Source organism: Crocodylus porosus, unplaced genomic scaffold (assembly GCF_001723895.1).
Source record: "Crocodylus porosus isolate Cpor-Errol unplaced genomic scaffold, CroPor_comp1, whole genome shotgun sequence".
Lineage (NCBI taxonomy): Eukaryota > Metazoa > Chordata > Crocodylia > Crocodylidae > Crocodylus > Crocodylus porosus.
In genome coordinates, this window is record NW_017728911.1 from 29922474 (window position 1) to 29947269 (window position 24796).

The following is a 24796-nucleotide window of genomic DNA, read 5'->3' on the forward strand; positions in this document are numbered from 1 at the left end:
GTGCGTGGTGGTGGGGGGGGCTGTATTTTAGAAGCATCTGGGCAGTGTGCGTATGGGGGGGCTGTATTTTAGGAGCATCTGCGCCTTTAAGCCGGCGCGGCCCAGCCCTGCCACCCTCCCCGCCTTTCCGATTGGCTGCCCTGCCGGGGACGCCCCTCCCCTTCCTCCCCGCAGACAGGCCTGCGCCTTCTCGCGGCTGTCCATCACGCGGCCGTCCCTGCTGATTGGCTGGGGGCGGCCGGGGGAGTTCCCGCCCCCTCCCCTCCTCCTGCCTCCCGGCTGTTGGGACGTTCTGAGCCCGGAGTGCGGGCGGCGGCGGAGCGCGTGAGTACGGCTGGGCTGGGGCGGACTGGGCTGGGCTGGGCTGGGTTGGGTTGCGCTGGGCAGGGCAGGGCAGGGCAGGGCACTGCGCGGGGCTGGGGGCTGCTGCCCCCCTGCGCTGGCCGGGCTTTGTGCTTCCTTGACTTGGCCGCAGCGTCCCGGTCCTTGCATCCCAGCCCCGGGGTCCGGGCTTTGCCCGCGCGGCAGAGGGGCCCGTTTGCGTCGTGGTCAAGTGCAGGATCAGGGGAGCGGCCCCCTCTCCCTGTGCCAGGGATGGTGAAGGCTTCCCCACCCGCTCCCACACTCTTAGCTCCCAAAGGGCCGGGAAGCCGACCCTTCGCAGGCATCGAGTTGTTGGGAGCTGGGGGCAGCCTGTGAATAGGCGCTTTCAGGGTCTTGCGTGGCCCAGGCTGCAGGGGGGAGCGGAAGAGGGGGAAAGGCCCCGCACCCTGCCCGGCGTGATGCAGACCACGGGGCGGGATGGACCTGTGGGCCACCCCACTCGGCGCCTGTCCTCATGCTCTTGTCACCTTGTGGGAGTCCTGGAGCAGAGTAGCTCCGAGAAAGCAGCACGTGCTGGCGGGCAGAAAGCTGCTGCGCGCCTCTTGCTCCGAGAATAGCCCGGTGCAGGAAAGCGGGGGCACGCGGTGCGGTCCGGGTGCTGCTGAGGAGCGCTTCTGTGGGTGTTGAGGGCAGCAAGCTTCCTCTGGGTAAATCCAAAAGATGTGCAGACCTCGGATGGGACTAGCGTGGCTCCCCCCCCCCGCCTTGTTTAACTTTGTGCCCCTTTCGATCTGTACGCACGGTTGCCCGGGTGCCGCTGCTCAAGATCTGTCTGAGGGAATAAAGAGCTGCAGAAATGCTGTTTTAAAGCCTGCAGTGGTGTCTGAATGCCTGATTTGAACTGACTGATGGAAAAGAGCTTCCTGTCCGGTTAGGACCATCTCTGCCCTATCGCCTTGTGTTCCCAGGGGCCCTTGGTCCTTCAGAAGTTACAGTCTTTTTTTTTTTTTATATGTTCTTGGCCCCATTAACTCTGTTTTTTTTAAATTCCCAAACAAAACAAACTCTGTGCTCAGGAGAGCTGCTCACCTGATCCTCTCCCGAGGAGCCACCTGTCTGGTACGGACACATTTGCAGATGTAGACACCGCTGCCAGTTTTTCCTCGTTGCACAAACAACCTTTGTCTCCTCCTGTCTTACCCTCTTGTGACCCGGTGCTTGGGGCGACTCACCTCATTGTACCTTACGGCTTCCCTCCATCCTCGAACTTCTCCCAAATCTGTTTCTCCCTTTATAGGATGAGACGGATGCAGGGGGGAAAAAAAAGTGGTTTTGTAACATTGTGCTATGTCCGTCTCCCTGTTTCCTCATCTCAAGTTCTCACCTGCCAGCCTGTCTCTGTTGCCTGATATTTTTAGCTAACCTACATAAGAAACCAATGTTTGTAAAATGCCAGGCGCTGCATAAATGGCAAAAAATAGTTGGCGGTGCTAGACTGCTGTCCCACCGGTGGTCCCTTCAGGGCAGGCAGCGTGTTAATGGAACAACGTCGGGAGAAACCTGTGCTGCCTCCTTTCCTGGCACTTCTCTCGGACTCCGTCCTTCCCTTGGTCCAGCCGAGGGGTCCACGCCGCAGGATCTGGCTGCTGCTGGTGTATGATTTCTGTCTTTCTGCAGTTCTGGAAGAGCCTCTCGGCTCCGCGCTCTGTTTGATGTCTCAAATCAAATGTTATCTGAAAACACATCTAGTCTTCTTTGCCGCTTTAATTTCTCTTGCCATCTGCTACTGTTTTTCTCTGGAATAGGATTGCACTCAGTGAAGTGTTTTGGGATGCAACTGATATTCGGTGCAGGTTTGCTCTGTGCTTTTTGAAGAGCATTGTGTTGCTGCTGCTTACAGCCTAGTAATGGGATCCTCATGTCCGGAGCTAGCACCGAATTCCCTCCGAAGGAAAAATGCCACAACCTGAGCATAAAGAAACACGACTCTAAGCAGTGTCAGGAAAGGGAACGAGCCCTAACAACCGTGCTGTTACTTAGAAATGTCATCATTTCATAGATATTAGGGGCTGGAAGGGACCTTACAAGATCATCGGGTCCAGCCCCCTGTGCACGTGGGTAGGAAAGACTGCTGGGGTGTAGTGATGAAAAGGCCTGTTTTAACTAGTGGCCAGATTTGGCCTGCCTTCCCCTGCTGTATATGAAATGTTCTGTGTCAGTCGGTGGTTTAACTTGTTCTCTGTGTCAGTCGGTGGTTTAACTTGTTCTCTGTGTCAGTCGGTGGTTTAACTTGTTCTCTGTGTCAGTCACCCCAGGTTTAAATGACTCGAGTGATGGGTTTTCTGCCATGCTCCTAAGTGATCTGCAGCTGGGGAGTCGCCAAAGGACAGAAGGCCTTTTTTTAACCCCAAACAAGAGAAGGAGCAGGCTGGTTAAATGTGCAAGGGGGAAATAGCTGAGGAGCAGATGGATTACCTGTCGTATACTCATGAGAAAGTGAAAATAGGCCTCGTATGGTCGAGGCTGAGAGAGGCGTCCAAGTCATTATCGGTGAGTGACTGATGTTAGCATCGCTGTCAATGCAGTCTGGCAGCAGGGTTCAAAAGTCCTCCTTCCTGTGGGCCAGCTGAATGCTTTCAGACAGGTGTTTATTGGGTGAAAGTGGAACAGGAAAGACCGGATGAGGCCACCTGCTGGGGTGGGACAAGGCGGCAGGGCCCGGTGATACACGGAGAGAGGTGCGAGCAGTTTGCTAGGGAACAAGTCGGGCAGGTCCTGGCCCCGTGGGTAGGTAGCTGAAACGGGCTGAGCAGATGTGGTGTGTCTGGGACACTGGAAGGAGCTGCTGCTCCCTGGGCAGATGGGGGTGTTAAAAGGGCCAGGTTACAAACACGGATGTCAGCACTTGTTAGGGAGAGCAGGATCTAATCCCATCCCTTGTAGCCTGTAATTGAATTGCAGCAAATGTAGCCTTGCGCTGCTTAAAGCTCTGGCTATTGGAATGCCTGCTAGGAAGCATTTAGCTATAACAAGCGGCCTCAGGCCCCCTGACGTGACCTTTAACTACCATCACATCAATATGTCTTTGCTCATCAAGTTTATATTCCTGCAGCACCACTCCGGGGAGGGAGGGCTGCGCGGGCTGCATTATTCCTCCCCTCTGGGTGTGGTGGACACAGCTCAGGGTCCCAGGACAAGGGACGCAATCTCAAATTGCCTGCTCATTAAAACCCGAGGTCTCTGCAGAGCCTATCGGATAGTCTGTGAGCCAGAGGTGAAGCATGCTTCATACTACATTGGAAATCCCATTAATGTCCTGTGGATTGGGGCAGAAATAAAATGCTGTATCAGATAATAGGTGCCTCTGCAGTACTCCTATCCCAATATAGTCACTGGTTGTGTAGTTCACGCGGCTCAGTGCACTACATAGCTCTGAAAGATAAGAGCCTATCTTTTTTTTTTTTTTTTTTTTTCAACTTTTCCCCTTGGCTGTGGTCTTTTCTCACCGCCCCAACAGCCCTTAATTTCCATCAGAGATTTGATTTCTACCTGGAAAGGGGTTAATACCCTGCAGCCCTATGTCAACACCAGTGGGTAACCAGTTCTGGAGACGCACAGCCCTCCCAGACTTGTGTGGTGTGCTGAATCCATGCCAGACCTGCTGCCAAGTGGCTGCAACCAAGCGTTCCTGCCAGGCAGAGATAAGGAGGGCACCAGGTTTTCTGGCAAGGAGCTGAATTTAAATTCTGAATTGACAGCCATGAGCTGGAGCCATTGTACTAGAAGCTGTATAAATACAGCCGTAACAGGGTGTCTGGTCGCAAAAAGCTTCTAAGTGGAGTGTCCATGTACGTCATGAGTACGTGCAGTTGCAGATGTTTTAAATGATCGTTCCGCTGTCTGTGCGCAGATGAAATGTGCTGTAGGCATCATTTCAGGAGGTCGAGGAATGATGGGATTCTTCTATGGCAGATGATTTTGGAATTGGCCATGCTGTATTAAGCATGCAGCATGCAAAAGGGAACGTAAGGAGGTGGTACCTAGTTCCTATTTCCCACTCTCCAGGTCAGCCTGCACATTTTACAGGTTAGGCTCCAAGCCTTACTTCCTACCCAGGGAGGCCTGGTCCAAAGCTTCTTGAAGTCAGACTCCCTCCCTTAAACAGGCTTTAGATCAAGTCTCTGAACACACAAGTGGCAAGAGTGTCTGTAGTAGAGGCTTTGAGCATCCTGGCCATCCCTGTTCGGTGCTCTGCAAACCAATTTCTGTGCGAGGACAAGGTGGGAGAGACCTGTCTGCCTTTTAGAACCATGTTGTCTGCCACAGCCGCTCTGCAATTACCCTGACTAATTGGCCTGTCGCAGTGCACCTCCACTGAGCAGAGCATTGTGGTTTCATGAGATGCGGTCCATTAAAAGAGGGCCTTCCTTCATGGGCTCCATTTGCTGTGTTTGGGGTAGAGCGAGCAAGGTCACCGTGATGAAATGGGTCTTTTCTGCACGCCCGAGCAGAATTGGAAAGACGGGGGACTGGAGGATGGAGGCTTGCTAGCATCATCAACCGCTCAGCATCCATCTTGCAAGCGGACTGTGATTGATTTAGCTGAAGGGAATTTGTTCTCTAATTGAGCTGGAGGGCCGGCTCGGCGGACAACCCCCCCAGCTGCTTCTGAACTGAATTCCAAGCTCTGAAAAGATCCGCTGGGCTGAGCTGCAGCGATTAAAAGCCATTGTCCTCAACCTCAACTGTGGCTAAAAGTGTTTTCTCCCAGTGGACGGTGGTTGCGGTGAGCATGTTCCCAGTACTGCCAGACAAAGTGTTTAGTAATGAGCATGGACAAAACCCACCTTCCTTATTAAGCAACTATTATTAAGCTATTCCTTTTGGAGTAACTTAATAACAAGCTTTTATGAAGGATTTGTGGTACAGGGCAGTGAGCAGATTGGCCTGTGCATCGTTTTTCACCAGCTTTAATTGATAGTGTGCTCTTAAATCTTTTTTTTTTTTTTTTTTCTGGGTACCTTTAGTTTGCTTTGAGCATGGCTTGTTTGGGTTAGATTTACCCATTTCCGACAGGTCCAGAGCATCCGAATTTTGACTTCTTTTATCCCTTCCAGATATGTAAAAATGCAGCTTTCTAATCGGGACATCCTGAACCATTATTTTTGGTACTTGGGCATTCATAAGCCTTTGGGATAAACTTTGGAACTGGAGTCAGTGGGGGAACAAAAAGCGGGGATAGTACAGAGCGGCAAAAGATGCTCTTAGATAGGCTGGAGTATGAAGTAGGGATGGTCAGACTCTGTGCTCTGAATCATTTGGATAAGCACCTGGAAATTCAGCGGTCTGCCCAGGACTCCTGCAGAAAGCTGGTGTCTTGGATCCTAAAGATCTGGGCTTGAAAACCTACATGATTTCTGTTGGAGGGGAATCGGCCCAAAGGGACTGCTTTGCATGCGATGCGACTCTTCTCAGCCAGGCTGCGTGGGCCTGCTGTGAGAATGAACAGCAAAGAGGGAAAAACCTGAATAGGGACGTTTCAGACCGCCGTGGATCTGGGTGGGTCAGCACTTCCATGTTTCGCTTCAGTCGGCCCTACCTGCTCCACTTATTTCTGAATGCGGGTTTGTCGGCTGGCCAAATTTTGTTCTGTTGCAAAAATGTAGCTTTGCCGCCTGTGGGAGAGTTGCGCTGCCTGTCAATTATAGGGTGCAAATCATACTTGCATCATTGCTGCATTAGTCATCCTGCTAGGACAGGGAAGAGCTAACTTTACAGACGCCAGCAAGGCCCTGACTTGAGCGGAGTTATGCTGGATTCACTCATCTGTCGCCAACAACAAAGCGCAGCTCCTGGCATCCGGCATCCAAATATTTGGTCGCTGTGGACAGACACCTTGGTGGAAGGTCCTTAGCTGGAGGTAGGTGGAGACACTGTCCTGTCTGGGGGCACCTGGCAGGCACCCAGGTTCCCCATCAACGGCTGCAGTGTTGTACTAAGTGTCAGTCACTATTTTTACTCCTCCCGGTGCTGTTTTCAGAAAGGTGATATTAGTAACAGGCTTCTCTGTCCAGGGCTCCTGATGGGATGCAGTGCAGGACGTGGCAGATCCTCTTGTATGTGCCAGGACATACTGGCTTCTCCCGAGCGGTGCTGGGGGGCTGCCGCTTGAGCTCTCCAAGCGGTGTATTTGGAAATTCAATTCCAGCCATGCCTTGCTGCTTAGGTAGAGTGAAATGGAAGTGGCAGATAAGCAGCAAACATTTAGAGCTCCAGTTAAAGCTGTGGCAGCTTTAACTCATATGGTTCATTCTCTTATCTTCCCTACTTCTTGTCTCCCTCCTATCTTTCTTACAAAGGTTTCTTTTCCCTGTCCTGTTGGCCAGTTCTGGTGCTGAACCAGATGTTTGGTCCAGCTGCCTTTGAGCAGCAGGCAGTGTGAATAACCATCTCTCTTGCAGATGGAGCACACTTCACTCCACATCATTTCACAGCCTCCATATCCAAGAATCACTTTTCCTACCGGCAAAATCCAGCCATAGCTGGGGTATGGCTTCTGGCAGCTGCTTTAATCTGGTTCACAGCATTTCTGCGCACTTTTAGGAGAGGAAGCAAAGGACTCCCTCTTTAAACAAAACGGCACATCCGTTTTAGGTTCCCAGGTGGTGGGTCTGTGCGCTGTGAAAGGGTTGGAGGTGTCGAACTGCCCAGTAATTTTGTGTGGCTGAAACCAGCACCGTTGCAAACTTGGATGTGTAGTGTTTATATAGGTGGAGAAGTGGAAGAGAAGCTCACAATTTAGAAGGCATATAAAAAACAAAAAAACCCAAAATGTGATAAACGGTTGGCAATCACCAGAAAACTTCTCTTGGTGCTTCTAGGAAGCAGTGTTTCTTCAGGAAGAAATCCCCCCTAAGGGTTAATATTGCAGCATTTGAGGGGCTATGGGGGATTTTTATGCCTTTCTCTGAAGTGTCCAGGGGTCCAGGCACGTCTGACCTGGTGTAGAATGAAAGTCATCGCTATCTTATGGTCCAGGGCAACGGCAGGGGCAGTGGTGTGGGTACAGCATGAGTGGGTCACAGGTTGCTGCCACTTGGAGAGTGAAACTCTGCTCTGCTTCTTGCCGTCATGGTGTCAGTACCGTCTCTGGCACAGCCCAGCGGAACTAAAGGATCAAAATCTTCTGGCATTTTTACTGGTGCAATTCCCTTGATGGCACTAAGAAGTTCGGGTCTAGATGAGAAAAGCATTTGCCTTATAACTACGGTGGTTGTGCTTGAAGCCAGACACTTCTGGGGGGGGTGGTTAGTTTATGGCCATTTAATACTGCCCTGGCCTACGTGGCTGCGTTCAGCGCTGATCTTTTGTGTGTACGTGTATGCACAGGCAGCTGAATTTTTCCCTCCTCTCCTTTTATCAGCCCTTTCCCCACCCTGATCTGAGGTCACTGGTACAGAGAAGACACTAAAACGCCATATAGGAGCTACTGGGATACTCTTAGTCTGACCCAGTAGCACACAGTGCCCTGCCTGCAGAGCTGCAGTTTCCCTCCAATCTGTGCCACGGCTTACCCTGCCTCCCTGCTCAGAGGTCTTAGGCTTGGCTGACCTTGTTCTTGTTTCTCTGAAGGCTTTAAATGCAGAGCGTCTACCACAGCCCCTGTGAAAGGCAACAAAGAAGGGGACAGGAACAACAGAGGCAGCAAAAATGACACAGAATAAATCGAAAGGGAAATCGAGAACGCTCTGGAGCCAAAGCCTTTGATCCCAGAATTGCAGAGTTAGCATTTAAACGCTAATGAAAGCTCCTTCTGAACAGTGCGCGGTGCCCTGCACGTGAATCGTGGTAGACGGGAGGTGCAGGTTGCAGCAATGAAGACGCGAATTCTCCTGCCCCCGAAGTTGCCTGGAGAGTTCACAGCTGACTTCCACGATTGATCTTGCTTTATCTAGTTTTCAGTTGAGCTGGTCGAACAGAAGATAATTTTTTGCTCACTCACCCTACCTCTGCTTCTCTCAAATGCCGACTGGTGACCTGAAGTGTAGGAAGATTTAGTTTATGAGGGCTCGTAGGGCTTGTGTTACTTGGGTGTGTTCAGCCAACCACTCCTGGTTTTGGGGTGGGGACGGGGAGGGGAGCTGACTCCCAAAATTTGGTACGATCAGCATGGCAGGAATGGTCGTCAGACCAGAAACGCATGCTGGGGAGTGCGTGATTCTCAATTTGGTACTTTCCTATTAAAAACGAAATAAAACCCAACACACTTGATTGTCCAGTCAGGAAGCAGGAACAATATCGTCTGACCCAACGGTTCTCAACCTTTTCTAGACTCATTCAACCACTCGTTAGACCAAGGCACCTTTGGAAAATACCTTCTCTGAAGATCTAGTTTCTTGACTACGGAAAAATAGTAGCCCGATTGTTGTGTTGCAAAGAAACCAAAAAGACCACAGCCAGCCAGAATGCCTTGGAGGCTGTAGAGCCCGATGGGAGATTGCTGGGCTTATCTTGTGAATCGTGTGTTGGTGTTTGCACTTAGCGCTAATATTGCATGGCACCATGCAGCACCCTTAAAAGGATCTCGCAGCATGCCAGGATGCTGTTGACCATGGTTGAAAATCACTGTGCTGCACAGTGGCAAAAACTATCTATTTGGTGACTCCTTAGAGTAAAGAAATTTGGAGCCTTGTGAACAAACTCCTGCCTAAAAAAAAAAAGGAAAAAAAATGCTGAATTTATTCCAAGGATTGACTCCAAGTCCAAGCTGGCCTTTCAGATGACGCTCAGATAGGGGCAAGGAGAAAGGTCAGTAGTAAGGTACCTTTGTGCCTCCCCATCCTTAGCAAAAACCAGGGACCTCACGGCACAACTTGGAGGAGCCCCCGGAAAGGTGATTTGCAGCAGCCCAAAAATACGGGACTCTGCTAGCTTCAGTCACACCCTCCATCCCTCCGTTGCCCCCTAGACTACAAGGATGTGCCGTTATCCATGTGCTGAATCAGGGAAGCCCCTTTCCACAAGCAGTATTCCCCTGGGAGCTCTGTCCTCTCGGGGCACCACAGTGGCATCGAGAGCCTCACGGCTGGGTGAGGGTACTGAAGCCATGATTTGAATCGAGAATTCAACCAGGCTTTGCCCCTTGCTCTTTCCCCTGGCTTTGTCCCTTCTGAAAGCTGTTGAGACACCAGCATTTGTGAGCTGGAGTCTGAGGAGCCTTCGCTCCTGAGCTTTTACTTTTGTCTCCAATTACTTTCCTCCCTGGGAGGAGGGCTTTCCAGAGCTCCCCATCGTGCTGTGTTGCAAGAACCGTCTCCTGTGCGGAGGCTGAAGCGAGCCAAGGGAGCGTCCGAGCCAGCAGACACCTTGGATAGCTGACAAAAAGCCGATGCTCCCAAGCTCTCGTCCATGTGGAAGAAGGGTTATCGTCTGCCTTTGCCTTCACAGTGGGAGTCTGGGGAGACGACGCAGTGTTGGTTTGTATAGTTCCCATTCAAAGAGCGAAATGACTGTAGCATATGGGTAGATCCAAGAGCCAGTCTGCTCCGGCCAGTCCCTCTGCTATTTGAGCTGAGGATTGGAAACAGCAGAATTGGTTCTGCTGTAATGACCCATTCTCCTGCCCGGTCTCACGCTAAACTGAGGCTAGAGCTAAGCCTGCAAGGTTACCCTTTGAGCTCTGAGGTGGGAGCTCGGACGCTGGCCCATTTGTTCTGTGTACGAGGTGTTTCTCACCCAGAGAATCTCCATCTTTCTCCTGCAACTCAGTAGAGAGGTAAGAAAAACCTCTAAAATATCCCAGTTCTCTCTGTTTATTTTTCAGCAAAGCCCCTAAGAACCTGTGCTCGAGTCCAGCCCTGCTCCACAGACACTTGCATTTAAGCACGCGCCTAAATGCTTTGCTGAAGCAGGGCTGGACTAGCCATGCCACACTTTAACTATCCAGCACAGGGGGTCATCTCACCTGTGGGTTTTAAAAGTTTGTGAGTTGGGAAGGAACTAATGTGGGAAACTGCTCTTCTCTACTGTATCTGTCCATCTGGTATGTAAGCGGGGCTATTGCGCATCGCAGATGGGCTAGGAAAAGTCCTGCTGGTGCCAGGTTCTGGGCCGGCTTGTGATGTGCTCATAGCCAGAGAATGAGACTGAGAAGCTGCTTCATTTCTACTCTTGCCAGCTGTGGTAGGAATCAAACCCAAGTCACAAGAGGTTTCGGGCCCTTACCTTTGAAAGGGCGATCGTGGAAGCACGCTTTGCTCCCCTTCGAAGAGACGGGTTTGGTGTGGCTCCAGAAGTTGGAAATGTCTGGCTCGAAATAATGCGCCACGTGGGTTCTGCAGCCTGCTCGTCCAGCCTGGCAGTGGTGGACAAGGACACCTCTTAATCCTGCACCTCGAGGGACCATCGGTGAGGGGGAAGGGCCACCCTGTGCCATGGCCAGGTTGGTTCCCTTCACGGCAGAAAAGCCAGTGCCTGCTGTGACACATTAGTGACGTGGATATCTGTCGCGCTAGGGACCGGGCTAAACTCCACCAGCTGATCTTGCAAGCAGCACAAAGCAGCCTTGAGATGGAAATGTGGTTTCTACCTACCGAGGCATGAGCCACTGTACGCTTGGGACTGGGATTTGAAAACAATCCCTGTGACTTGGGTGCCACTTCTGGTATTTTATTTAGGTACTTTAGTTCTTTAAAGACTTGTCCCTTCCTTTCTGAACAGGGACTTTTTCATCCCTGAGGCTCAGGGAAAAACTAATCCTATTCTCCCTTTCTGGACTCCTCTGTTTCCAGGGTGTTCTTTATTCCTGGAAAATGAAGTAATCCATAATCATACCAAAGATTAATGCGTCGGCTCACAGCTCGGGTATGGTAATCAAAGAAAGAAATAGATTAGGAGGGTGTTTTTTCTGAGGCTGTAGGAATGGCAGGCTGAATCGATAGCTTTTAGCAGACTCATAAATATTTCATTTGTTTTCCTCGGTTCAGTGCTCAAAGATTATATCACTGGAATCAGCAGTAACCCTTCAGAATTGGTACTACTCCCCAGCTGTGCATGGCTGCTAGAGAGATTTCCCCTCGGTAATCAGCTCAGCTGTACCAATAATGCAGTCACGGTTCTGGAGAGAGCTGGCTCTGCTCACAAGTGAAATGAGTTTAGCAGCCTCAGCACAGGGTGTCTGGGGTCTTGGGCAGGAGTCTGCAAATGGCAAATCTTCTCATTAATGCAGCCCCTTGGGATGGAGACCACTGAACAGGGACTAACAGCTGTGCTTTGTTCCAGCTGTGCTGCTTAGCTTGGGAAACTTAGGATGTTCCCATGCTTATGACGCAGCCCAGTCATCTGTGCCTTGCAGGATACACATTTGCAGTAATTAAGTGCAGGGGGTAAAGAAATAGAAACTCACACATGTCCCAAGCTTTTCATTTTGGGTTTGGGGAGGTGGGAAAATGCTTGGGCCGCTATGATGGAGGCCCCAGCAGACTTATCTGCACCAAGCCTCTGAGAGTCTTGGCCCTACGAAGCGTGGGAGCACTGAACTGCGGCTGCCTCCGAGATGATCGTCTTGCCCCGTGTCCTGTGGGGCTGCCGTGCTGTCGCTGGACTCGGAGGGTTTAGTGCTTCTCCCCTGCGGTTGGCTTTTCAGATCACCTTGGCTGGTAACAGGAGCCTGAGGCGCTGTTTCCTTTTGCCCTATAAATTGTAGGGCATGCTACACCTGGCCTGAAACAAAGCCTAAATGCTCAGCCCGGTTCTCATCGGGGCTTCTCGACTCCTCTGACTTCGTCTGCGCCGTATCGATGGTCTCCCCAGAGGAGAAGGGCTCAGCACTTGGCAGCTGCCTGGGAAAAACGAGCTGCATTAGCTGAGACGAGACTGTGTCTTGGTCTGTCTGACTGTGTGGGCAGGGACCTTTGTGGTGAGCTAATTCAGTGTTGCCGACTCTCGTGATCTGCAGGGGCTCTCTCTTGGTGGGATCAAGAGACTGCAAAATAGTCTCTGCTTTCATGGGGGGATGGGGGGGGAATAAGATTCCAGCTTTCCGGGTGGCGTGCTGTTTTCCAAGTGCCCCGTCGAGCAAATTCAAAGCTGCTCATGCTTATTTTTCTTTTTCACCTATATTTTATGAATGGTTTTGAAGAATCTCCTGATTTGATTTTTTGGAGCAGGCTTGGGGATATGTGGGGGGGGGAGGGGCTTCTCATGATTTCCAAAGACGTACGAGGTGACAGCGCTATGCCTCTGGCTGAACAAGTGATGCTCGACCTGCAGAGGAGTGTTTCAGTGGGGAAAGGAGCAGTAAAGGAAGAGCCGCTCTGCTGTTGGGAGAATGGGGCAGGCAGGGTTTGGACCCAATTCCTTAAAGCAACACGGTTGCATCTAAATCAGCCCCTGGACCCTGATTGCACTTCTGTCCCTGTCCCCAGCACCGTGCACATCCCTGTGCACTCTGTTCTGGTCTCCTGGCCCCTCCATATGGCTGGTCCGGTCCAGCACCCTCAGTGGCAGTCTGTGCAGATGTTTTCAAAGACCAGGTATCCTTGAATTTTTCAAACGGTTTGGCCTGATCCCTTAATATCTGCCCTCCGAGCCCGGATTTTAGCTGCAGAAGTGACACCAGGGAGTTTTATGGTCCGACACAAGGCAACTGTCCATGCCAGAGGGCCACGTCACCCCTCTAGACTTGTGACAAGCCAGGGCCCTTAGCAGTCAGGCCAGGAGCCCTTGGCAGTGGGCAGAGCGGGGCTGTGCAGCCCCAGGGTGTTGGGAACGTGTGACATCACAATGGGTGACATCACACTGGCCATTGTGAGGCTTCGTTTTGGGGCTTTGGTGTATGAACAAAACATTGGGAGGGGGGAGGGGGAACTAGTGAGAGTGAAGCTCTGCAGGGGCAGTGCGGTGAGTCTCCCTCGCTCTTGGACACAATCTCCCGCAGTGGTTTATGGGCTGTTGATATCCCAAGTGGCAGGCGGGTGGTGGGTTTTCTGCTTTTTTTTCTGCCCCGAGTGTCATTTCCTATAAAGGGTGCTGCCTTCTGCACCTATGTTGTAAATTAGGGCTCCGTTTTCCAGCCTCCAGTTCTGTTTTCTTTCTCTTTGATGCTCAGTTTTTACAAAATGCAGATCGGTCGCAGTTTTACACTTGCTGAATGAAATTGCCCATGTATTTGGGCTCACGTATTAGTGGTAGGTGGGAGAAGGCAGGCTGGCTGAAAATCCGGCCGTGGATATTTTGGAACAAATGGCCTCATCGGATCCAGTCATCCAAACTCTGCGAATTTGTCCGTCCTATTGTGCTCCATCCATATTTAGCCAAGAAGTACAGGCATCAGATAGCAGTTGCGTGAGTGCTAAGCAGAGGTGCCTGGGACAATGCTGTATTGCTTCTGCCTGTCTGGGAGAAAGCACAAGATAGCTGGCTCCTTTGTCATAGCTGGGCGCTGGTCTGTTGTATAAAGCAGATAAGTCACGTGGGTTCAGCAGCCAGAAACTAGCATAGAAAGATTTGGCAAAGTCTGAAATCTTTGGCTGCCACTAATAGCCACTTATCCCATAAATAAATGCAGTAGCAATCTCCTTTTGCAAACCTTTAATAATCTCTCCTAGATCAGAAGGCAGCGTGACCTGACGTGAGCCAAAAACACGCCCAGTGCCCTTTACCCTGGAGAGACGGCCTTCTTCATATCTTGGTGGAGGAAGACCGAGTGCTCTGCAGTTTGCCTGGGTGCCCTTCAGGGGCTGATCAGAAAGTTTGCTGTTTCATTTTGGGGTTTAATTGCTTCATTTTGGAGCTTGATTGTTGAAGCTGAAATGTAGAGCGCCTTTTTGCTGCCATAATTGCCCACAAATTGAGCTCTGGAAGAGTAATGGCGAATTTTGAAGGTGGTCTGTAAAAAGCCACGCTGCAGATCCAGACTGAGGAGCAGGAGCAGAGCTGGGAAGGGCCCATGCCGGGCCACTGGGGATGGTTTCAGAGCAAGGTTTGAGACCCATTAACAGATCAGTGGGAAGGGGGAAATTTGGTTCAAACAATGTCTGCATTATGCTCCCAGTGCTCACTATTGCTGTGTTTCCTCAGTAGTCCCCTGACATTACGCTGTATTTTCTCTGTTTCTCTGTAGACGATACCTGTGTCATCATGTCAGTCAGCGTCCACGAGAACCGTAAATCCCGGACTAGCACCGGCTCCATGAATATCTTACTTTTCCACAAAGCTTCCCACCCGGACTGCGTGTTGTCCCACCTCAACACACTCCGGAAACATTGCATGTTCACCGATGTCACCCTCTGGGCCGGGAACAGATCCTTCCCGTGCCATCGGGCCATCCTGGCTGCCTCCAGCAGATACTTTGAGGCCATGTTCAGCAACGGTCTCCGGGAAAGCCTGGATGATGAGGTGAATTTCCATGACAGCCTCCACCCAGAGGTGCTGGAGCTTCTGCTGGACTTTGCATACTCGTCTCGCATCATCATCAACGAGGAGAACGCGGAGTCCCTGCTGGAGGCCGGCGACATGCTTCAGTTCCACGACGTCCGCGATGCCGCGGCCGAGTTCCTCGAGAAGAACCTGCATCCCTCCAACTGCCTGGGCATGATGCTGCTCTCCGACGCTCACCAGTGCCGGCGGCTCTACGAGCTCTCCTGGAGAATGTGCCTGGTCAACTTCGAAACCGTGCACAAGAGCGAGGACTTCAACAACCTCTCCAAGGACACGCTGCTGGACCTCATCTCAAGCGACGAGCTGGAGATCGAGGATGAGGAGAAGGTCTTCAAGGCAGTCCTCCAGTGGGTGAAGTACGATTTGGATGAACGGAGGGTTCACCTCCCAGAGCTGCTGAGAAACATGCGTCTAGCCTTACTGCCTTCAGAGTGCCTCAAGGAAGCCATGGCTTGCGAGAACTTGATCATGGCCGATGAGAGTAACAAGGTCATCTTGGACGAGGCTATTCACTGCAAGAAGAAGATCCTCCAGAATGACGGGGTGGTCACCAGCCTCTGCGCCCGGCCTCGCAAAGCTGGGCATACCTTGCTGATCCTGGGTGGCCAGACCTTTATGTGTGACAAGATATATCAGGTAGATCGCAAAGCCAAGGAGATTATTCCCAAAGCAGACCTGCCAAGCCCAAGGAAAGAGTTTAGTGCCTGTGCCATCGGCTGCAAAGTGTACATCACTGGCGGGAGGGGCTCTGAGAACGGGGTCTCAAAAGATGTCTGGGTGTATGATACCGTGCACGAGGAATGGTCCAAAGCTGCCCCCATGTTGATAGCTCGGTTTGGGCATGGCTCAGCTGAACTGGAAAACTGCCTGTATGTGGTTGGTGGCCATACTGCAGTGGCTGGTGTCTTCCCTGCCTCTCCCTCTGTCTCCTTGAAGCAGGTGGAGAAGTACGATCCCGCAGCCAACAAATGGACCATGGTGGCCCCGTTGAGGGACGGAGTCAGCAATGCTGCAGTCGTGAGTGCCCGGCTCAAGCTTTTCGTCTTTGGCGGGACTAGCATTCACCGGGACATGGTCTCCAAGGTGCAGTGCTACGACCCTGCTGAGAACCGGTGGACGATCAAAGCAGAGTGCCCCCAGCCCTGGCGCTACACAGCAGCTGCTGTCCTGGGCAGCCAGATTTTCATCATGGGAGGTGACAGTGAATACACAGCGGCATCCGCCTACCGCTTCGACTGCGAGACAGACCAGTGGACTCGCGTTGGGGACATGACTGCCAAACGCATGTCGTGCCACGCGTTAGCCTCGGGGAACAAACTGTACGTGGTGGGAGGATACTTTGGGACTCAACGGTGCAAAACACTGGACTGTTACGACCCTACCTCAGACACGTGGAACTGTATTACAACCGTGCCTTACTCGCTCATACCCACGGCTTTCGTCAGCACGTGGAAGCACCTGCCGGCCTGAGAGGTGTCGGCCCACAAGCCCAACCAGGTAAGAGGGTAGTTAACCTCATGCTTTGCTGTTACCACCTAAATGTGCATCTCTGCTTCACACCAAGATTGCGTATTCTAGTCTTGCTCTGGGGGGTGTCCCCATCCTAACAAGCTGAGTGTATGTTAGAAAGCACAGAAATGTAGAGTGATCAGACTTATAATGCCATAGGTCTGACACCTCCATTTGCTCTCATACAGTAATTTATTTCAAGCCGATCCTTTCGGTGTCTTTTGAGACTCAGACAGCTTTCCATCCCCAGGTGCCCCAGGGAGATGCAGGCAACATGTTTCTATCATGCATCTAATAATGCTCGTATAGTAGACCTTCTGGGGAACATGATGGTGACTGAGCGCTTCAGAAATGCCTAGACAGCTTGTCTTCTGTGCTGGGTATCTGGGTAATTGCTTGATGCTGATGAGTATAGACGTGAAGGGCTTAACCCTTGGTATGCTGGTGGGGGAGCAGGCATGTCCAAGGTAAAAAGCACTGGTGCATTTACTTTTGGGGCGTGGGACAGGAGAGGCCACGATGCATTCGTTTTTGAAGGTCAGATGTGACACCAGGACGATTATACACCACCTGTTGCATGTGCTTCGACAGCAACTGATGAAGTGAGCTTGTGCTACATATATCTACTTTTGGTTAGTTTAAGATGCAAATCTGCCCTGCCTTTCAAATACCTGCCCTCTTGCCCTACAGACTCCATTGTGAGATGTGGTGGGGATGGAAGGGGGGCAGTGGCCAGGAGCAGAGCGCATGTTACTAGGGAGATGGTCGGGGAAAGGCTTTCACACTCAGTCCGTAGTAGCTGTGGCCTCTTTCTGGGGCTCTGCCCCTCGGCTGATCACAGTAACAAGGAAAGCGCTGTTGGAAAGGAGGGGCAATGGAAACTTGGACAGGAGGGCTGGCAGCTGCTTTCCCACTTGCTTCTCCAGGGGCGGCCGAGCTACCATGTTGGTCATGAGTTTTGGGTCTGTTGTTTTGTCATTAAAATCACCCTATAGATTAGCCATGCGAAGTGTGCCAAAGAGCATCTGGCAGGTGAAAGGCAGCACTTCCTGAAAGCCTTCCTGATGTGTGTTATAAGGCAAATATGGATCTGGGCAGCATTCCCCACTGTCTTGCTAGGAAATTTGGCACCACTTCTTCCAGAACGCTTGGCACAGATCCTCCACCATTGGGATGCCTACTGTCCTGTTTGCAAGTCAGGCAGCTGATCAGGAGAGGAGGAGAGGACTTGAAGCACTGGCCAGGCCCTGGGATGGAAGGGCATAGGTGGATTGGCAGGGTTTCTCTAGAGGGTGTTAATCCCAAGAAGGTGGATGGGGGTTCCTGGAGGAGGCCTCATCCGTATCTGCATTGATTTCCAGCTCTCATTTAAAGTTCCCTAGACCAAAAAGTAGCGCTCAAGCCCTGTAATGCCCTGTTAACTCTTTGCCCCTACTTGGCATCCAGGGTGTGCCTCAGAGTAACAGAGCATATGGACATTACAGGAGCCGTCTAGGATTTCCCCATGAACGTGTCCCTAATGCCAGCCGGGCATAGGGGATGCTGCTGACACTTCCATCTGGCATTTGCCCACTGCCTGCCTTTCGGAGACCGCCAGCACCTCCGGATAGAAACAATGAGAGCATTGGGTTGCTCTTGGATTGGAGATGCCAGGCTGGACTTTGTAGGAGGCACAACAAGGGTTAACAGGAGAGTGTGCTGCGCGTTTCCAGCGCTGAATTATAATGGCTTTCCCAAATTCCCCCCTGTGCTTCTCACGTGTTGCCTAGCATCTGTCGCAGTGGCTCAGTAATCTAATTAACTGCCTCTCAGCTATTAAATATTGCAGCAAAGAGTGTGAGGACTCCATCATTTTCTGTTCAGGTCAGTAGGGTCTCCCCTTAAGAGCCATCCTAGAGCTGAAAATTAATTTTCTCAGCGAGCTGGTAGCAGGCACTTCTGAATACTAAGCCTCTGCACCAACCACACATGGGAGTGGGGCTAGGGCCTTTTTAGGGTGGAGTCGGCTGCTGCTGCAGCAGCTACTGAATTAAATCCTAGCTTGGGTTTCCAGTGCATGGAGGGGCACAAGGGCTGGCCACAGCCGCATATACCTGTTGCTAAGTCAGCTTCTCCAGTCTCGGTAACAACTGCGGTTTTCTCAGTGATTCATTTTTAATCGATGCATTTTCGAGCAGTTCTGGGGCTTCGTTGTTCCCTTGCCGCCTGCGGTCCCAAGCCCTGGACACGTGGAGGAGGAATAGGAAGTAACACTGCCCAGTCTGCCCCGGAGTGACCTGCAGAAAGCTGATGGGAAATCCAGGCGGCAGTGTGAAATGGTTGCGGTGGCGTTACTACTCGTGGGCTAGAAGAGGCTGTTTTAAAACCACCTGCGTTCTTAACAGTGAGCATCCCATCGCCAAGACGTGGGATCTTTTTGTTCCCTTCATTTATAAACTGATACGTTGTCATATCCTTAAGTAATGAGGGCTCCTGGAACCAAAGCTCCAACAAAGATGTTCACCCTCGCCGAGGACGTCCCACCACTTGGTGTCTGAGCGGGACGCAAGAATGGTGGAGCTTGAACAGGATGGCGTGGCATGCAGAGCACGTATTTGTAGACTGCAGTTGTTCGGAAGCAGACCAACTTGGTACCCCCAGCCTGCTGCGGCGCTGGGGCGGGAGTGCCATGGGGCCTGCCAAGGGAAGGGCCCCCCGGTAAGCTCTGGAGAGTTGGGGGATGCTGGGAGGCAGTGACTGCCCTTCTGCAGGATGTCTTGGATGTAGGCAAGGGAAGTGTCTGGCAGGGTTTGACCTTTGCCCTTACCCTGCCCCCCCCCGGATTAAATATGAGGGTGCACACATTGTGGACAGCTCTGTGTGCCAGTCCAGCACAGAGGGATCTTCCCGTTCCTGCCTGGCAGCTGAGGAGATGCCCAGCGAAGGTCATGTTGGCCAGGACCATCTTCTGGCGCGTCCAGGGCACTTCTGTCAGTAGCACCATCGGCTGCTGGTTTTTTCAGCAGGGGCTGGTCTATGGAGACCTGGAGGTGGAGACGAAGCCTTTCCCTTGTGCAGAAGCAGGGAGAGCATCTGGCTCGTTCTCTGAGCCCAGCTGCGTTCAGATGCATCTTCAAGTTTCCCAGGGCGCCCACATATCTGAATATTTTTTGACCTACAGCGTTCAAGCCTCTCTGCCTCTCAGCATGGTAGAAATCTCATTGCTGCTGCCCTTTGCTCTGTTTACACCATCTCTCAGTAAGGAGCAAGAAGCCCATGGCTATTCTTCAAAATCCTGTGCTTTCAGCCTGGTACACATTGAGCCAAAGCCCAAGGCATGTTTGGCCTCTTGGGGCCAAGATGAACTTTCTTTCTTCTTGGCTGCTAACTTTGTCCAGCTGGTTTCACTGTCTGGAGCCCAGAAAACTTCCCCACATCCTGACGTCTCTGCCATCACCCACTCTGGCCAGGGAAACGTCCCCAGGGCCTGGCCCCTTGATGGACCTTTATATTCAGTTCAGCACGGCTTTGCAGAGCACTAGCGTTGGGCTGTTTAATCACAATAGAGCATAGTTGAAAGGTTTGTGCTCAGGAGGGGGAGACATAAATGACATAAATGTCATTTTAAAGACATAAATGAGAGGCAGGTATGTAACAGGTTGATCCATCTTTTTTTCCTATGGCCATGGGTGCCTAATGGTCCGTAAATGTCCCGTCCAAAAAAAAAATGCTGATCCACAAAGCTCCCAATCCCACCCTACTTTAGTTTGAAATGCAGTAATCATAACCGGGACAAACTTGTTTCCAGGGAGAAGCTCGATCTCCCGCTGGGCCAGGTTTCAGCATAGGCCGGTCTGCATCAGAGCACCTTTCCGCAGGGTTCCCACCGTGAATGCACTGACGATAAAATAAGTGCTGATCGCCACCAGTAATTCCAAGGATCAAGGATAATTAGCAGCTTTAAAAGGAAAAGCCTGATCTTGCCCAGCACACACAGCCCTGCAGCTGATTTCTCTGTCTCAGGTGATCGGTGACCCGTGAAATAATAACATTTTATTGGTCCTCTGTGAGGCTTAAAAGTGATGTGGACCCTCTTTCTTCCCATTTGGACTTTTATAAGAGATTCGCTCAGCGTTTCACTCTGTCTCGCTCTCTGAATACTCACTTTGCCTCTTTCCCATGGTACCATATTAGTTTTGTTAATACTTCCTGCATTAAACAGCAAGACAGAGACATTGTGAAACTGCCCTGTTTCACTTTGGGAGCTGGGTGAGAATGAGCAGATTTGATGCGTAGAGGCACGTACAAACTCCAGAGATCTTCAATAAGGACAGGATAAATGCAAATCAGTCAGGAGCCTGATTAGCGGGGTAGGACAGGCTGTTCTCTTGCTAAATGAAGAACAATTAAAGCAGGCAACATTCAACAAAAGCAGCAGCACCAGTGAGGACCGCTCTGCCCCTTGAACAGCAGGAAGAGAGCACATATAAGAACGGGCTTATTCCATACGGCTTGTCTGCGGAGCTCATCTGTGTGGGATTTAAGGGGTCAATTTGCAAAGGAGCGCAGAATTGGAAAGAGAGAAAAAGCAGGAGGAACTTTGTAGCCCAAGAGTTAGGGCTTTCATCTGTGAGTTGGGAGGGGCAGGTTTCAAGTCCTGCCCCAATAAGTATTTGATTATTCTTATGGTACAGAACAGCTTCATAGGAGAGAGAGAGACTCATTTTGCAATCCTCCCGTCTTGGTTTGGGCGCTCTTCCTGGGTTCATGTCTCTGTTCCAATGCTGGTGGGGTTTGGGTTTATAAGCAGGGCTCCCACCTGCTGCAGAAGGTGAGATGGATGAGGTGGGGGTCTTGGTGCTGCTTCCTGAGAAAGCGCTGACCTGCCTTAATTGTTAAACTCCAGGAGGGGATTAATGCATGAGAATTTCTGGCCAAGATGCATGCCTCTTCCTCTAGCTTCCTTGCATTTCCTATTACCTACTCAGGTTTGTCCCCTGCTCACTTGCTGCTTTCCTCAGTTCCCTTCCTGTGCATCAAACTGTCTGTATGGGGCTAGCTCACGGGGAGCCTGAGCTGAGGACTGCATTGATGCAGGACGTTCAAATGGCAGGCACTGCCGGACTGAGCATACCTAGTGGTTGGGGCACTCCAGGCTCTTTGGGGTTTGCAAGATTTGAGGCTTACATCCCCAGCTGCAAAGCAAGCCTTTGAGGCTGGGTCTAGCATAGCACCTGAGCATGATTATAGCAAAGGAGTGGCTCCCTTTGAGATGCCTCACTTCGGGCAGTCCGGCCCCTCGGTTGAGTTGGGGTTGCGCACAGCTGTGCCGCAGCCTTGCATCTTCCTGCCAGCAAAAACTCAAGGCCAGGCAGCAGCTAAGCGGTGGTTTTGAAGCTCATCCGTGACGCCTAAGTGGTGGACTTAGGCACCTACATAGCTTTGAGGATTAGGGCTGGGTGCCAGTTTCAGAGCTATGTGATAATCTAAGAGGCCACAGTCACAATAAACCTCATATCTGTTCATCAATTCCTTCCCTGGGTTATTTAATTACCCCTTAGATAACAAGCATTTTTAAAACGTAATTCACTGCTCGCTACTCCTGCCTTCTCCTGGCTCGGGGCAGCGGGAACGGGCTGGTCAGATGGTCGCACCCTGGCTCTGTCCTTGGTTAATGAACTTGAATTCTGGGTTTCCAGACCCCCCACCCGCAGAAAGCTGCAGGCAGTCATGAAGTTGTCCAGGACCCAGCTCTGGCCATGCTCAAAACGCTGCAGCTGACCTCATCTCGTGGGTGCGGCCGGCCTGTCGTTTCAGTTAATCATAATCCTGAACTGCCTAAATCCCAGCTTAGTGGCGTAGGGTGTGTTGTGTTGTGTTGTTTTGTTTTATTTTTTGTCGTGGCTCATGGGAAAACTAATTTGCATCTACTTAATGGCAAAAGCAAGGCAGTCACTGGCTGCTGTTTAAGACCGAGCGTTTATCTTTGAAGCCTGTCGACGGGGCGCAGTCGGAAGGGAGTGGCTGGCCGCAGGAGCCAAGCGTATCGATATCAGGCTTCTCCTATACCTGGACAAACAAAAAAACACCCGGAGCCTGCGATCTGGCTCCTGGCTGTACTTACCAAGCCCTTGGAAACTTCCCATCTTGTGTGGTTGGTGTTGCGGGGGAAAAGGGAAAGTATGTGTCACTCGCTGCTCCCCCAGAGTTCCCAGTTTTCTTCCATTTTCCATTTCCATGGGGTTGGCTTTTTTTTGGAAATGTCCTAGCCAGGGCTCAGGGGTTTTGCCAATCACGATGCACTCTGAGATGTCCGGTCTCTTCTCGAACTCAACTCCCCTTCTCTCCAGAACAGTCTTGATGATCCCCGCCCCCCCCATAATTTCTTGATGACCCCTCACAATTTCCACCCCAGCCCCTTCCCTGCAAGACCTGCCAAGCCGCCCGTGGCCAAGGGGCGTGGTGCAGCGAAGCAGACGTGACGAGGACTGACAACACAAGGGCTTCGAGGCTCTGCAGACGGGGGAGAGCGTGCAGCCCGTTGTTTCCCTGGGGGACTGATTAGCCTCGGTTGTGATCTCCTCCGCATGGGAGGGATGTGCTTGGCTGGGGCTGTGGTAGACGAGTGACATGCCTGTTAATGAGCTTTCTCTTTTTTGCCTCCCCAGATGCCAGCGTCACGTTCACTTCCTTCTCTGCCAGAGCCTGCAACAGTGACCGACTACCGCTGCGTATGCAGGATCTTTTGTGGCCCGTCCCTGGCACCGGGACAGCACGAGGGCTGACCTAGGGACTAAACTGCCCCATGTGGGCTGGGACGGGAAGCTTCGTGAAGCTGCTAGTCTAGCTGCTGTGTGATCAAGCGACCGAAGGAAGGTGCAGGAGGTGCCGGTTTGCAATCCTGTGGGGTTACAGCCGTGCTCTACTAGAGCTCCCGCCTGGAGTTGCTGGGTGGGAGGGAAGTGGGCCTGGCTTTGATGCGCTGAGAAGCACGGACATGGCTTTAAGCCTGAGATGGGAGTCATGGCCATGCCCTGGGGTAGCAGCATAAGCAGAGCTGGCTGGAAGAGTTAGGCCGCCAGTGCCCTCTTTGCCCTCCATAGATTGCAGTAGGCTCCCGTGATGGTTTTCCTGTGTGTGTGTAGGAGCACATAGCACAATAATCTCATTAGGTGCTTTCTTTGTACTGGGTTGGGGAAGAACGGCAGTTTCTACATTTTTATTTAAAACTGTGAATGTTGCCAAGTGCTTTATATTGGGGGCCACTGCTGTTTAGCTGACTCTGACTTGTTTTAAAGACCTGGCGGGCGAGGGGGGGTGGGAATGGTTATGGATGGTGGATGGAGGAGGGATTGGGTAATTCAGCTCTGGGCTCACTGTGGGTTAGAAACTTTGCTCTCTGCTGAGCTCTTCTGCTATGTCAGTGCCATGCCAGGGCGAGGTGACCCAAATACCAGCTCCCATTGCCCTGCAGTGAAGGCAGCCACTGAAACTTAAATTGGGAGCCCCGACTCCTAATGAAGACAGCCCAAGCAGCTGATAGACCAGCAATGTGAAGCAGGGGCTTGTTGTTTGGGAGCATTTGCCGTGCACATTCACCTGCCTTCTATTTGCAGCCTGGCGGTGTGCTGCACACAGCTGCTGCAAAGAGATTTTGCACCCCAATAATGTGCCAAAATACTAGGATGTGTGTTATGCTTCAAACTTGCTGCATCTTCATGGTGTCTCTCCTCTACACGGTCCTGTTCCCCAAACACTTGCACAGATGGAAGCGGTGCTAGCAAATGAGCAGGAACATAGGATTTGCTGTTTCCACACCTGATTGTCACCGCCCCCCACCCCGAGTAGGGTATCCCACCTCTAGCGGTGCCCAATACCTGATGCTTCTGAGAAAAGCAAAACTGAATCCAGTGAAGCATCACACCACTGGCGCGGAGAATGACGGGTGGGTACAGAGGTGAGGAAAGCCCTCCTCGCCCCTGTGCCACCCATATGAATGTTTCTGGCCATGTTGTCCCAGTCTAATTTACCCATGTTCAGTTCTTAGAGACCTTGAGTGTCACAGGTGAGCTAGGCATTGGTGCTGTTTTCTACATAATAGCCACTAATTCTTAGTGTCCCATTGTCCCCCTTGCGGGGGAGGCCTCTTAGACTATGGCTCTTGACCCAGAAGGATCCAGCCTCTTACTGGGCTGGAGGGATTTCCCTTGCTGGCTGGCCCCAACTGGAGATGGGCTCTGCACGTGGCCTGCCCACTGCCCTCTGCCATACGGTTTTCCAGCATTCCTGTGAGTATTTTGAGCTTTCCTTTCCTCAGCGGATTAGCTTAAGCTGCTGCCTCACCAGCCAAACGATGCAATGTACTGAAAGCCCTTGACAGCCTCAAATAACAAAGGCCTTTCAGGAGCCGAGAGCTGCCTTTGCTGTCAGAACGAGCACACTTTGTATACAGGGACCTCTGTGCTGGACAGATTTGCATTTCTTTACATTTTGTAGTTGGCTCCCAGGTCTCTGAAAACTTGAATAAAATGGTCTGGGAAACCAT

The 24796-nt window shown here is 51.6% G+C and overlaps 1 protein-coding gene across 2 annotated transcripts; it reads left to right on the plus strand.

Annotated features, from left to right (window-relative positions):
• The first annotated feature begins 225 nt into the window (after positions 1-225).
• Positions 226-24796, plus strand: KLHL25 (kelch like family member 25). Of its 2 annotated transcripts, none has more exons than XM_019533750.1 (3): positions 226-324; positions 14447-16260; positions 22920-24796. In XM_019533750.1, exon 2 carries the CDS (start codon positions 14464-14466, stop codon positions 16231-16233), a length of 1770 nt encoding a protein of 589 aa, XP_019389295.1. In that variant the 5' UTR covers positions 226-324; positions 14447-14463; the 3' UTR covers positions 16234-16260; positions 22920-24796. The 2 variants fall into 2 exon arrangements, with proteins under 2 accessions (XP_019389295.1, XP_019389296.1); XM_019533751.1 differs by lacking the exon at positions 226-324 and adding an exon at positions 6131-6244.

Bases quoted from the DNA above. Each gene is read 5' to 3' on its own strand.
- KLHL25 (XM_019533750.1), top strand. From the start codon at position 14,464: ATGTCAGTCAGCGTCCACGAGAACCGTAAATCCCGGACTAGCACCGGC.